Source organism: Cryptomeria japonica, chromosome 2, assembly GCF_030272615.1.
Source record: "Cryptomeria japonica chromosome 2, Sugi_1.0, whole genome shotgun sequence".
Classification (NCBI taxonomy): domain Eukaryota; kingdom Viridiplantae; phylum Streptophyta; class Pinopsida; order Cupressales; family Cupressaceae; genus Cryptomeria; species Cryptomeria japonica.
Window position 1 is genome coordinate 189654018 of NC_081406.1, and position 14575 is coordinate 189668592.

At 34.5% G+C, this 14575-nt stretch overlaps 1 protein-coding gene across 2 annotated transcripts; it reads right to left on the reverse strand.

Moving 5' to 3' along the window:
* Positions 1 to 8574: 8574 nt before the first annotated feature.
* LOC131044382 (gamma-glutamylcyclotransferase 2-1) lies at positions 8575 to 12149 on the reverse strand. 2 transcript variants are annotated; one of them, XM_057977705.2, is made up of 9 exons: positions 11603 to 12149; positions 11305 to 11423; positions 11102 to 11178; positions 10702 to 10758; positions 10544 to 10600; positions 10194 to 10234; positions 9934 to 10005; positions 9384 to 9463; positions 8575 to 9267 (listed from the first exon to the last, which is right to left on the reverse strand). In XM_057977705.2, exons 2-9 carry the CDS (start codon positions 11411 to 11413, stop codon positions 8999 to 9001), a joined length of 762 nt encoding a protein of 253 aa, XP_057833688.2. In that variant the 5' UTR covers positions 11414 to 11423; positions 11603 to 12149; the 3' UTR covers positions 8575 to 8998. The 2 variants fall into 2 exon arrangements, with proteins under 2 accessions (XP_057833688.2, XP_057833686.2); XM_057977703.2 differs by having other exon boundaries at positions 11607 to 12148.
* Between the last annotated feature and the right edge of the window lie 2426 nt (positions 12150 to 14575).

Here is a 14575-nt window from a genome sequence, read left to right on the forward strand (position 1 = left end):
CTTGTAACCTATGATCATGCTTGCAAACTTTATATCTATGTTGGTGGTTGTGCTTATCCTCATTGATTTGTTATCAGGTGTAGCACCGGTGAGTTTCTCGACCTCTGTGTTGGAAATTTTCTTGTCAGGTTCTTGTCCGACCTTGGGTAAGTCAGTGACTACTTGAATATCCTCCTTCGTGATCATGTAAGGCCTATCTAGCCAAATAAATTTGTTGTGAACCTTGCTCAGAACGTATCTGATAACCTTATCTTTGAACTACAATATGTACAAAATACCAATTAACCCTAGATCCTCAATTGCTTTGTATTCCGGTTTGATGGTTCTAGAGTCTCCCAGTATCACAGATTGATACATGCTTTTGATGTCCTATGTGCCCAAATCCTCAAGGGTGTAGTGAATGTATGCCCTCGCATCTTCAACATACATTACACCGTCAGCAACTCTAGAAAATGCTCCCGCAGAGTCTTCCTTTTTAGCAATTTCGAGAACCTTCTTAAATACTGGCCTTAACCTAGATCCTTGACTTTGACAATGGTGGGATTTATAATAAAAGTAGGAGCTAAAGATCTAGATGCCATTTAGAAAAATACCTGAAAGTGAATGTCGTTGGAAGATTGAGTGCTTCAGATAACTACTCGAAATCCTTTCACAAGGTTTTTGCTCGCCTTTACTTTGCTCTGAATTCTTGAATGCTCGATGAGTGAAAATGAATTCACTTATCCCCTTTTATCAGCAAAATAAAATCCTCATTTTCTGTAATAAATGCTTTGCCAACAACCCTACAGATGTCGGTTTCACAGTCATGTGTTGAGTGAACCTTCATTGATGATGAACACAATACTCCAGATCTCTTTCAGATCTCCTTAAGTCTCTTCCAGGGTAATATGCAAAATTTAGCAACAAATTTGCCAACCCCTAAGGCTTATGCCTCAGTTAATGGTGGAATTTTCTGCCGATGGAGGAATACCCTATTCTACCAATGGAGTTGCAAGTGATCCATCTCCACTTGGTTCTTCAAATTTTCTAACCCATCTCTTGGTGTGATCTTGTTGTATTTCATCTACTTTCTGCTTTCCTTTCTCCTTGTCTTTATCATTATTAACTGGTTGAGTCTTGCTTCTGCAATACTTAGCAATATGACCTATTTTGTTGTATGCATAGCATGTAACATTGTTCTTCTGGATTGCTTTGACATATCCAGTATCATTTCTTGACCTACAATGATTAGCAAAATGTCCAAACTTTCCACATGCATGACATTTAACATTCATTCTGCAATCTTCTGATCTATGACCATATTTCTTGCAATTTGTGCATTGACTAGGAACATAATTGTAGTTTTGATTTGCTTTATTTCTACATTGTTTAGCCATATGCCCAAATTTATTGAAAACAAAACATCTACCATTGAATTTAGAAGCATTAGATTGCCTTACCGGTTTCCTTTGTTCTGATGAGTTCTGCATACTAGTTGTCTGATCTTCATTTGCAGTACCGGAGCTTTCACCTTGTACAAACTCAAGTCCTCTAGAATAATCAATATGTCTTTGTCTTTTCAATAAGTCATCCAACTGTGCAACACTGATCCTAAACTTTTCTTTATACTCACTTGCAGTAGTCAGATCATCTCTCAGAGTAGTTATTTGTCTTTCAAGTTCTTGTTCATTGTTCCGGGAGTGTGCCAAATCAATTCTCAGCAAATTATTCTCACGAGTTAATATGCCACATTCATCAAATTTGTCCTTCATAGATATAACAAGATTATCTTCCTTCTTTCTATCCTCAATATCTTTTGATAACCTCGTAGTTAGATCTTGCATTTCATTCTTCATGAGCATGTTTGCTTGACTTAGTTTTTAACATTGTTCCTTAAGAGCATTCTTCTCCTCATCATCTGGTTTTTGCAAAAGTTCTTTTCTCTTGGCTTGAGCAGATGATAACCTTTCTTGCAGGATAAGAATGAATTCATTTGCAGAATTCAATTCTTCTTTCAATTTCAAGTTCTTCATCCTTTCAACATCATAATCCTCAAGATCCATCTAAAGTTGCTTCTCCATAGCTATGTTCAAAGATTTTGATTTCAGGATCTTCCTCAAGCTATTAAACTTCTTCCGAGGCACCAAGCTCTAATACCAATTGTTGGGATCCAAAAACACTGAGAGGGGGTGGGTGAATCAGTGTTTTGCTGGTATGAACAATTTTTTATCCTTTTATACCATGCATATATAAACTGGTGAACAAATAAACATATAACAAGAAGCAAATAAACCATCCACATAAATGAACAAGGAAAAACCACGGTGGGATTTGTAACCTACAATATCAGTTCACTAGCCATATGAAAAGATATTAAATATAATAGGGGCCTGCACATGTAGGAAGGCACACTGCCTAGAGCATACTGCTCATCACTAAAGAGCCTCACTGACCACAAGCTTTCTGCTAAAGTAAATTACTAAAAATGAACTCAAGAATGCATCTGCTATGCCAAATAGAGTTCTGATTCTAACTCTTCTCTGTACCGGTTCATAAACCCTAAACTGCTACCGGTATCACTTCTCCTCCAAGAATGCTTTCCAAGCTATCTCCAGATCATTTCATGATATAACACTCGCATACAAAATGATCTTCATACATATATTTCACATCATACAGCTCAACTATATTCTCTTGTATCCACACTACATATCATCTATCATGTCACTCAAAATAACCTAGCAAACTGACCTATATACCTATTACAAATAATATGTCTTATGTCGACTTACAATAGATTTACAAAAGATATTCAATGTCGGCCTTGACAATATATACAAAATGATTTATTAAGTAAATTCTCCTTGATGTCGGCTTCCAATGAAGTATTGATGTCGGTGTAGCCCTGAATGCTTTAAAGCCGGTATATGTCGGTATATGACTTCCATCTGATCTTGTTGCCATCAATGACAACAAAATGAATCCAATGAGTGTCAATTGCCAACACATTATACCCTAGTGTCACCGGGGCATATTGGGGCAGTTTTTCTTTTCATTTTCTTTGAAACAACGTCGTTTCGACATTGTCTCAAAGAGGGGCAAATGTAGACACCTAAAAATGTCTCATTAATTCTACACTAATTATTCGTCTATTTAATTAAGTAATTCTTTAATTATTTGATTAAACTAACTATTTCTTCTAATCATCACCCTTCAACGCTTCTAATTATTCTATTTCTATTCTCAAATCATTTTAATCAGTTAACCATATCTCAATTATTAATTAAATATCAATTATTTAATTAATTATGATTTATTCCTTAGTTAAATAATCTTTATTATTTAATAAATTTTATTTCCTAAGTTTAAATAATTTCATTTAAATTAATTAACTAATTCCTCCAATTCCCCATATTATAATTCCACTTAATTCCATCCAATTTCATTTCATTTCTCCCAAATTCGAATTTCATATCATTTTAATTAATTTCAAATCATCAAATTCACAATTTTTCCCAAATCTGAATTTCAATTAATTTCATGTGCATTTCAGCATTCAAATAACCAAATTCAAATCCAAATTGAAAATGAAAATCAAATTCAATTTTAAATTCCTACAACACATGCTAAAATCAGAACTGAATGATCAAATCAGTTTTCTAATCAATTAACTCATCAATCATCATTTTTAACTCTCAATCACCTTTTTCTGACTAATCCATCTATTCAGTCTACTAATCAATCAATCTAGTCAACTAGCTAGTCTATTCAGTTCACTCCTCAATCAATGGAGTTCACTCTCCAATCAATTTGTTAACAAATCAATCTATTGAGTTCACTCTCCAATCAATTTTGTTAACAAATCAATCTATTGAGTTCACTAATCAATCTAAATCAGTTATCTATCAATCAACACTTGAGTTCTATTTCTCACCCCCTTTGTGTTGAAACTCTATAAATTTAACCTCTTTTCTCAAATCAATCTAGAATCACAGTCTTCAAAATTGTTGTCTATCTTATGCAGGAAATCAAGTGCAATACCTGAGAGCCACCTACATCAACAACAAATGGAGAAGAGCAATGGAAGCCTTGCTATGCCAATTGAGGGAGCTTTTAATTAGTTTCATTTCAATTCAATTGATGATTGCATTATTTCATTGTTATTTAGGAGTAATAATTGGATTTAGAGTTGTGATTCACTCTTTGATAATCTGATTTATGCAATTTATGCCTATTTATTGCCTGATAACAAGATCTATCTCTTCTGCATAGAAACCTACGAGACTAGGTTCCCACTCCTTTGTTCCTTTCTCTTGCTTTTCTACAATAGCCCATTTCTTCCTTCTTTGTATAATCCTAGAGATGTCAACACAATTCCTTATGAGATCTTCTTTGAGACTATGTTCATGATAAATGCCTATCTTTGTCAAGATATATTTCTTCACATAATTGATGTGGCCTTCAAGGTCAAAAACCCTCTCTATTCCAAGCTTCAAAGAATACCTAGACTTCATGTAACTTTGAACTTCTTCAAGTGTATCAGATCCAATAGCAAAATCTGAAAAGTTTGTGAGTTGGGGCAAGAAAGTGCCCTTCTTCATTATATCCATCACATTCTTCTCCATCCACATCATTTCCCACATAAACTCTAAAAATAATAACCTTGGAGAAACAATCCTAGGCAATAAATGAGGTGTCTGAGGGCATCCATAAATCCTTATAATTGTGCAATCAAGGAAGAAGAACCAATCCCCAAAATTGTGAGTATGACCTTGCTTAGGCTTCAAAGCCAATGGCCTTAATACTTCCATTATTTGTAGGGGCAATCTTGTATGAACAAAATTGAAATTAGCCACAATTCTTTCTACAAAACATTCATGAAATGTGATATAATCATGTTGCCCTTACACTTGTTGTCTCAGATATAACTCCAACATTGAATTGGTAGCCTTTGACCCTATTTATCTACCATCTCCAAGTTCATTTTTTGGCTCAAGTGGGCTCTATTCTAATACAAAATCAAATGAAAAAGAAAAGAATAATGCTTGAAATCAACTAAGGTCAAATTTCCCTTTACTCTCAACAATCCTTCATGCAATTCTCAAGATATCTTTGTGGCGAAGTCAAATTCTGTATTCACCTCTAAATGTTGTATTCTCATTGCCATAATCATTAGATCTATTAAAATTATGTCCTCTATGCCCCTACCCATTACTTGACATAGGGCATAATAAGTCTTGGAAAAATACCTCTCAAATTCATCAACCAAGAATGGTTCTTGTTCAGTTGATGGAACTAGCATTTTCCTATTGTCAACACCTTTCTTCCTATACATCAACAATTCATCCCTTCTATAGGTTTTTCTCAACTTTATGTAATCCTCAATCAACTTTTCTTGCCCAATTCTTGTTAGGGCTTGCTTGTTTAACATGAAAAAATCAACAATTGCAGACTCATCCAAGATCACTATTGGTGAACCATCATTTTTTCTAAGGGTCTTTGATACTGCATGCTAGTTCTAAGACAAAAGTTTGATCAAATCAACCTCTATAAAAACATTTGACACAATTAATTTTACCAAGTCTAGTATCCAAAGGTTAGACACTAGAACTTTTTCTCCCTTCTAACATAGAAGTACTAAAACAAATCCCATCTTAAAATAGGGATGGTTGCATCCCTACATCCTTGGGCCACATCCCTGAACAACTTCTTATAGCCGAGCAAAACATCAAAAATAGACTATTGCAATAATCTCTTCTTTCCTTTAGGTGCTGATGGTTCTCCCTTTTAGGTGCCTAACTTAGTTTTTCAAGGCATATTGACAAAATGGTAGAATAGTTAACTAGGGTTTGCTTCTTACAAAAACAACCTTCCTTGAAATGCAGAAAGTTGGGAATGCAAGCTAAATACCATTTCGAACACTACTTCAAACACCACTCCTAATAAATAAAACACTTACAATTTTATTGAATATTGAAAACCCTAGTTGTCATTGAGTAGTCTTCACACCACTGAAATCTATGAATGCAAGGCGACAAAAATGAGGATCAAACTCTTGAATTTATTGCTCCCTAATTGTAATTGAACTTTCCATCATATCGCCATTAAATTAGCTCGTGCAAGACTAGTCGACTTGGTAGCCATGTCTCTGTTTAAATCTCCGCCCTCGATCATAGAGCAATGGACGGTCTGGATGCATCTATTTGAGTTGATGAACTATATCACAATGAGATTTGTTTCCATTTACTTTGTCGACCTCAACTTTTCTCACTACCCTGCAGGCCATCTTAACCATCCTTTACTTCCTCCAGTGGGATCACAGAACGTTAGACACCAAGCTGCTTAAATCATACCTATCATCCCACAAATTCATCTTGACTTAAGCTTTTGCCCCACAGGGTCACAAGATAAACACCACGATAAACACCACACTTCTTGCTTTTTTACTGGACCATCTCACGAACTAATCACTACCAACTGCTTAGGCCATCGCAAGATCGCAAGGACCTATTATTGCTGGTCAATGATGAATTAAAAGAACAACAAGGCAGGAAGAACCATGGGCCAAATTTTAGGTAAATTGTGTTAAAAGGAATTTTTTACCTCCCATGAGTTACTGATTTATGCATAGTGATGACCCCTTGAAGCTTTCCCCAATACCCATGCTTCCAAAACCGAAGCTCTCAAATGGTGATCTTTCCTCCACTTTGATGAGTTAGAGTATTTATTGGCCATCTTTACTAAGTCCTCTTCCATCATACCCCATTCTTGCAAGCAATATTGAACCTACACCTAAAGTGTGCTCCTCAAACTTATAAGTGAGATTGTTAGATTATTCATCTTTAGAGATGGTTTAGTTTTGTGTGTCTTCAGTAAGTGGCTAATCCACTCTTCTTGATAGACTTCTCTTTCATTTCTTAAAGCTTTGAGAGTGGTGCATCTTTCACTATCAATTCTTTTTATAATTGTTTAAGAATTCCGACAAAACAATTTAAATTGATCATCACCTTGTAACTCATCAATCTTCTTAGTTTCTATTTTTTTTTGTCAATACCTACTATAGGTTTACTTGGATGTCTTCAAACTTCTTATGAGACTTGGGCATGGTTGCTTTTTATAACCTATAAATCTGGCTAAGAATTTGACAAATAAGGATTATACATTCAAGATACTCGTCACCCAAATCTTCTTATAAGCACCAATAAACTTGTGCCTCTAATATCAATTGATAATTAATCTCTCCTTAAAATGGTTATAAACTACCATATTAATCTTCAAGTCTATTATTCTATTTAGATTATTATAGTTATTAATTGAGGAATAAAGATGCTACTACACAAAGAAATGAAGTATTGAAACAAAAAATACGACACAATGTTATTTACCTAAGGATATGATATTATAATGTATATATGTTGATGTAGATTCCAGCTTGTGGCAAACATCCCTTGACTAAAAGCATAAGATTTCCATAGTCCATAATGTTAGCTTGAAGTTTTTGGATTTTACTATGAGTATTTATTCACCAACATTTTGGGTGACACTTCATGATCCATCATAAAGATGTAGATAGCCAACGAAAAGAATTGAATGATGAATCGTGGAGTGTGATTTGAAGTGTTGATGGAAAAAGACTCACACAATCAAATCCAATAACTTCAAGCTAACACATCCCTTAAATTAGTTGTATTCCATAATATGAACGATTTGTGAAATTATTATATTAGGTAATGAATAGACCTACATTGGGATTAGTGGTTTACCCCTCCATTATGTTATTAAGAGGAGATCTATATAAAAGAGCTGACTACAATAGTAAGCATCAGATGAGTATGATATTGTACTTGGAATCTCGTAGAGATAATCTAGAGAGGCTTCTTTCATTAAGAATTTTGTATGGTATTAACATATCTTAACGATTAATTCTATTTCAACATATATTGAATATTGGAATATCTTGACCCACAAACGTCTCTTGTGGTGTGTGTGATCTATCTTTTAAGTTGTGTCTTATTTTCATTATTATATGTATAGATATTGTCACACAATACAATCATTTCTGCACTGTTCATATACTTTATTGCCTGCTGCATCTTCTGTTGATTTAAGGTATTAAGATTAATATATTTTCAACATATATTGGATATTGGGATATCATGTCTACAAAAGACTCTTCTGATATGTGTGATCTATCTTTTACATTGTCTTATATTCATTATTATATGTGTAGATATTATAACACAATACAATAATTTCTGCACTGTTCATATACTTTATTGCCTGTTGAATCTTCCATTGACTATATATGCTCAACTGTAACAGAGGCTAGTGTTTTGGTATATTTCAAAAAATTGTACTTGAAAGAGGTTTTCCCAAACTACACACCACCAGAATCACAGCCATGATCAGAAAAGAGAGCTCATTGAATTCTCTTTTCTGAATGCATCCTGACTTTTAGCAGATTTGGTGTGGCCCTCCAACACAAATTACTCCATCCTTAATGCTTGATCATTTGATGTAATGTTAGGTTTTTTAACTATTTCTCCAATCTAATATTGGGAGATGATTTTAAAATGAAAGAGCAAACCACCTCGATCATGTTATAAAAATATTGCTTCACATTTTCTCCACTGCCATTAAAAAGTAATACTATCTTTTTGAGTACATCAAACCCTTGGCATTCATAAGCAGGGGTTTCTGCGAGTGCTCAAAGAGCATTACAAACAAACAACAATATCTGGTGTTTGCCTTATACAGTAGTTAATAAAAGGACTTAATATGGTAAGTGAACTCAACAATTATCCAAACTTTTCCTCCTAAGAATATGGTATTAATGCCTTGTCCTCAGATGTTAATGGTTGTATAAGGTCTTTGGAAGACAATTGTTATTTTGGAGTTAGCTAATAGTTCTGAAAGGCTTTAAATTCATTACTGAGTATAGATGAAATTTCTGTATGATCCCAAACTAGAATTTGATAAGGGATGAAATAATCAATTCCACTCCATTCCTTCAAAACTTTTAGGGGCCTGCAATGAGGAATTGTTCGTAGTAGTTGCGGAAACAGAAAGAAGTATACTCCACTGGTATCACATTATCTCTCTCAGAAGATGTAATCGGTATCACATTATCTCTCTTAGAAGATGTAGCCGGTATCACATTATCTCTGTCAGGAGATGTAATCGGTATCACATTATCCATCTCAGAAGATGTAATCTCACGGTCATCAATGGCTCCAAGAATCTTCCGCACTTCATTTGCTAGCTCAATAACTTCATCATCTTCATGGCCTGTGATGTACATTGTAGTAAAAGAGTGAGCCATTGAATTCATTGTGACCCTAGAGAAATACCCTTATAAAATTTGCATACACAAGTCTTAGGGATGTGCATTTGAGGATGCTTACCAATGTCATACAAGGCTTTTTCCAACTTAAAAAGATATTCGCGGTTGTTCCCACACGGACCAACAGCTTTTGCAATTTGGCTGCAGAAAATATGATTTATAACAGTGCTTAGTGACCTCTAAATTTAACATTGAGATGCTTTGGTGCCAACCCATGTTAAGCTACATTTTGATTTTCTGAATGTCATGAGATATGATGTTTCCATGACCGTCCATGAAAATGTAATTGTAAATCTTCTGATAGAGAACTCTGTCAATTTTTTAATCTACATAGTTTTCCACCAGAAGCTTTACATATATCTAGTCAGTAGCATAAAAATACAGAGCATAAGAATTTGCAGAAGGCCTTAATGCACAAAGTGGCCTACCTAGATAAATGCAAACAAACCAAAATGAAGTAAAAAAATTACATTTCTCAAGAAAAAAATGAGCTAAAAACTCAAGACTATCAACTAATTGTTCACAAGATAATGTCGATAGTCACACCCAAATCCCAAATTTAGAACCAAAGTTGCATCAAGCAGCAGCTACAGAAGGGAATTGTTACACACCTTGCCATTTCTTCAAATGGAGCTGGGCCTAGAAAGTACTTGTTTGTGATTTTGTCTGGAGTAGAGGTGAAACTGCAAAATGTAATAAGACCAATCTAACTTGGCTCTTTTTGTCCAGGATGCAAAACAAGTAGTGTATATGCAACAACTGTGTTTCCATTAAAGAAAATGACTATTTATGTTCTCAATCGTAGATTAGGTAAGATTAAAACTATAACATTAACGAAGTCCAACTGAATTACAATACAGAGGGTACATACACTAGTACTCCAGTCAATAATGGGGTTTCAGAATCTGCCTCCTGCAATTACAAATAAATTAGAAGTTAAGAGATTTAATATGAAAGTTGAAATCAAGATTCATTTCTGTTTGGCCAACAGTTGGTTAGTTCTCATATCTATTTTGCCTGTCAAAATTCTGTTTGTCACATTTTTTTATTCTATTCTTGCATTCATTTCAGAGGCATAAATTATATGTCCAAGTCTGATTTTGCAATTAAGGCTAAGAATTTTTTATGCCTGGCAATAAGCTGAATCAAGAACTCCACACGTTTTCATTTAAAAAAAGGCACCATCAAATTCATTTTTTGCAAGAGGAAACAGAGCCTTACTTGATAGAAATCCACATAGACCTGAGCGTCATATTCACACTCCCTCCTTTCCAAATACTGAATGACATTGAAAAGTCACAACCCATCAGTATGTGCATATGGTATTTCTTATGTACTCTCACAAACAGGAAAACTCTAGTGCTTATTTGAATATTTACCTCCAAAGCAGCTTTCTCCTCCTCAGGGCCTCCACTGACACTGTAGGCTGTGCCCCACTGAGAAAATCAATGAAAACTTGGTCAGTAATATGAAAAGCTAGTGAAGCACACAATTGTTGGTTTCTGCCCTAAAAACGAAATTCAGAGACTACTGCCTTAACTTATACCCAATACGGTGCCAGATGTTTATTCTTTCCAATGCAAAACAGCTAAGGATTTCCATGGTTTGTGACCATGAAAATAAAATTGTATCCTTATGCATAGATTGCCCTTGAATTCAAAATCTATTTACATTGTATATGCACTACATCTATTGTCTAATCTATATATCCTATTCATCTGCAATAAAAAAACTTCAATAGCACAGACCTTGTAGCCACAATGAAAATGCAATACTTACACAAATTGCTCCTTCCTGGGCTTCCAATGTGCAAGTTCGAGCTGGCAATTCAGGAGTCCCACGGTGATCAATGCAACCTGCAAAGACCAGAAACAGACAACAGTAAACTACATAAAACGTATGAACAAATGGTATTAATGCAAAGCATCAATTCTTTAGCATATTGTATCTATCATGGCGTTTCTCTATGAAACTGTACTCACCCAGATTAAAAACTCTTCGGTGTCCCTTGATGAAACCAACAATTTTCTCATCATATTCAAAGCCTGGCTTCCACACCAAAGATGCATACCCAAACACCCACATCACCATCCTCTCTAATCTGTTAATACACCAACTCCAATTAGAATCTCAATCCAAGAAAAAATCTCTTCTGAATTGTACAATTGCAACCCAAATCAAGAAGTACACTCGAATCACAATTTATCCCAGACCCAAATCCATATAAATTGCAAAATCCTCAAACAAAATGTATATCCATAGACACAAAGAAAACCATACTTACGAACTTTGCAGCCCTGCCTTGTAAATCAATGCTTCACTCTGTAGCTGCAAACCAGCTGAATTTGCAGTTGGGTATTAAGATTTGGTGACTTTGAGCTAAATGACAGAGAACAGAAGAGACTGTCTCCAAAGGAAGGGGTAAAATCCAGAAGACAAGACAGCAGCAAACTCAAAGCAAATCCCAGACACTTTGCAAAAAACAGGGGAAAGGGGCAATAAATCAATCTTCAAGAACTAAAACCTGGCAAAAAATGGGGCCCAATTGAAAAAAAAACAAATCTGAAATCAAGGAGCCTCTGCAACTCAACTGCCACAGAATGTATAAAACAAAAGTTGAGACAAAGATAACACGAGTTCTGTGCAGTTGAATAACTGAGATGTAACGAGTTCTATGCACTTGAATAACAAATGAAGGCACTGTATATATAGGTAGAAAGATTTTACAGAGGCTCCTTCAGATTTGAATTGAATTCTGAAATTGATCTCCAAAGAATTTATTCCCCTCTACTTGCTAAAACCTTCAAACAAGATAATTTCAAGGGTTCTTCAAGGCTTATGATGCATGATAATAGGGTGATGTTGAGAATGTATGACTATGAATGATCTGTAGCACTCACTAGTTTCAGTCGCTTTCGAATGGACGCGTCTATTCTGGTTTCAAAAAGACAGTACGGATTGACACGTGTGTTAGTCGTGCGTTTTACACCGTCGATTTTGCAATTAATGGTTACGATTGACTACCCTGTCACTAACACACTGTTAGAAAGATCTGTTTTAGAGCTAGAATAGCCACAACCCTTTCGAAGAACACGATTAAAGTGGTTTGATGAATCTGCTAAGCTGATCTTTATTTAGTAAGTGTTTTACACGTGACTTGTTTCAATTGATTATTTAATTGTACGTAACTGGCAGTGATGCTAATTTTTGTCCAGAGAAAATGACAAGGATTAGGAATTAAATTATAAATTAAATTAATCCAAATATTTTTATATTCACTATCGTGGAATCTAGAGGTGTCCTTGCCGAAGCAAGACTAATCCCCCAGTGTGTACAACCCACTCACAAGGTAGCAACACACACAGAGTTAACACGTGACTTGTTTCAATTGATTATTTAATTGTACGTAACTGGCAGTGATGCTAATTTTTGTCCAGAGAAAATGACAAGGATTAGGAATTAAATTATAAATTAAATTAATCCAAATATTTTTATATTCACTATCGTGGAATCTGGAGGTGTCCTTGCCGAAGCAAGACTAATCCCCCAGTGTGTACAACCCACTCACAAGGTAGCAACACACACAGAGTTAACACAGCCGGGGACTCGAACTCAAGACCATGGGGAGCATACCCACGCCTTAAGTTGCGATCCACGACCGGGTGAGCTAGGGCATACCCACGCCTTAAGAGCTCTATTAATATACGAGATAATACGTCCTCTTTTATTACGATGCTCTCTTCTTCTATTAAATTAAATTTATCCAAATGTAACAATAGACCGTTGTGTTTAAAGTTTTTCTTTTTTTATCATGAATTAAACTAGAAAGAAACTATCTTTAGTTTGGAGGAGGGCAACACACTCCTTCACAAATAAACTATACTTTTGGGCCCACATATTAATCTTATATTATTATTAAACATATTAATTCATTAAATATATTATTATATATTATTATTAAATAAATAAATAAATTATATATTATATTAATTCTATTATATTTATGTTTAATTATATTAAATATTAAATATATTTATAATCATAATTTATTTTTTCGTTAGCCCTGCCACATGCATCCGGTGAATTCCAATCTTTGGAATCAAATCCAAGACCAATGGGAAGCAAAGCCATGGCCCAAGTCGATTTCACTACCAATGCAGGGTTGGTTATATTAAATATTATAATATTAAATAATATTATATATATATATATATAATTATTAAATATACAATTATATAATATTATAAAATATTACAAAATGTCATAATTTTTATTATAACTATAATTGTTAAAATTATCAATAAATATTACAATGTTTAATAATAAGACCGCCCTTCGGATTGGATGATGCAGATTGTCATTGGTTCAGGAAGAGAGAACCCCTCGTTTCATTTCAATATGGTACCTAACTTGAAATGCTTGTTATTATATTGTAATGGTGAAAAGTAGGGTTCACAAGTTTATACATGAAAACTAGCAACTAAACTTACTTTCTCAATGATTACATTTAGATCGAGAATGGATCCAATTGGCTCAATCTCAAATGTGATTGAAATAGATTGAGCAAAAGGTGAATTCAATACTCCTTGAATTGAGTTGAAAATGAGCTATGGAAAGATGCAAATTAAATGCAAGATCTAGGGCAAAATATGTGAAATTGATAGTAATCAGCATGCATAGACAATCTTAGGTCAAATATGCAAACATAAAGTACAAATCTAAAAAGAGGAAATAGAGAGAAACTTGTGTCTAGATTCTAGACTAAAAAATCCTAGACATTTTTGCTTGGGACATCCTTGTCCAGGAGCTCAAATGCAGACAACATCTATATTTTTAGAGTCAGGATGTTGTTCTGAGTGTTTCCCTGAAGTTTCTCTAGCAAAGTGTTGATTAAATGCGCCCGAGGCAACCTTCTCCTCCAATTTTTGCCTCTGTAAAAGTTGAACCTATGTGTCTTAGTCTACTCTTCTCAAATTTGTAATTGTTGTCTTTTGAATCTATCACCTGCACACAGTAGAAGGAAAATTGTGTTTTTGATAGGGGTTTGCCTAGGTCAAACCCTGGGTTTGAAATTAACCCTATAATCAAATTAAAATTGAAATGGAAAGAATTCCTTAAAAAAAGTTCAGATGCTAGATATGAAATTAGAATGTTATACCTTCATGAATCTCCTTTGTGTTGATGTCTTCGTAAAGATGTTGTCATATAGGAATATATGAATATCTTCATAATATCTTGATCATGGATGCCATC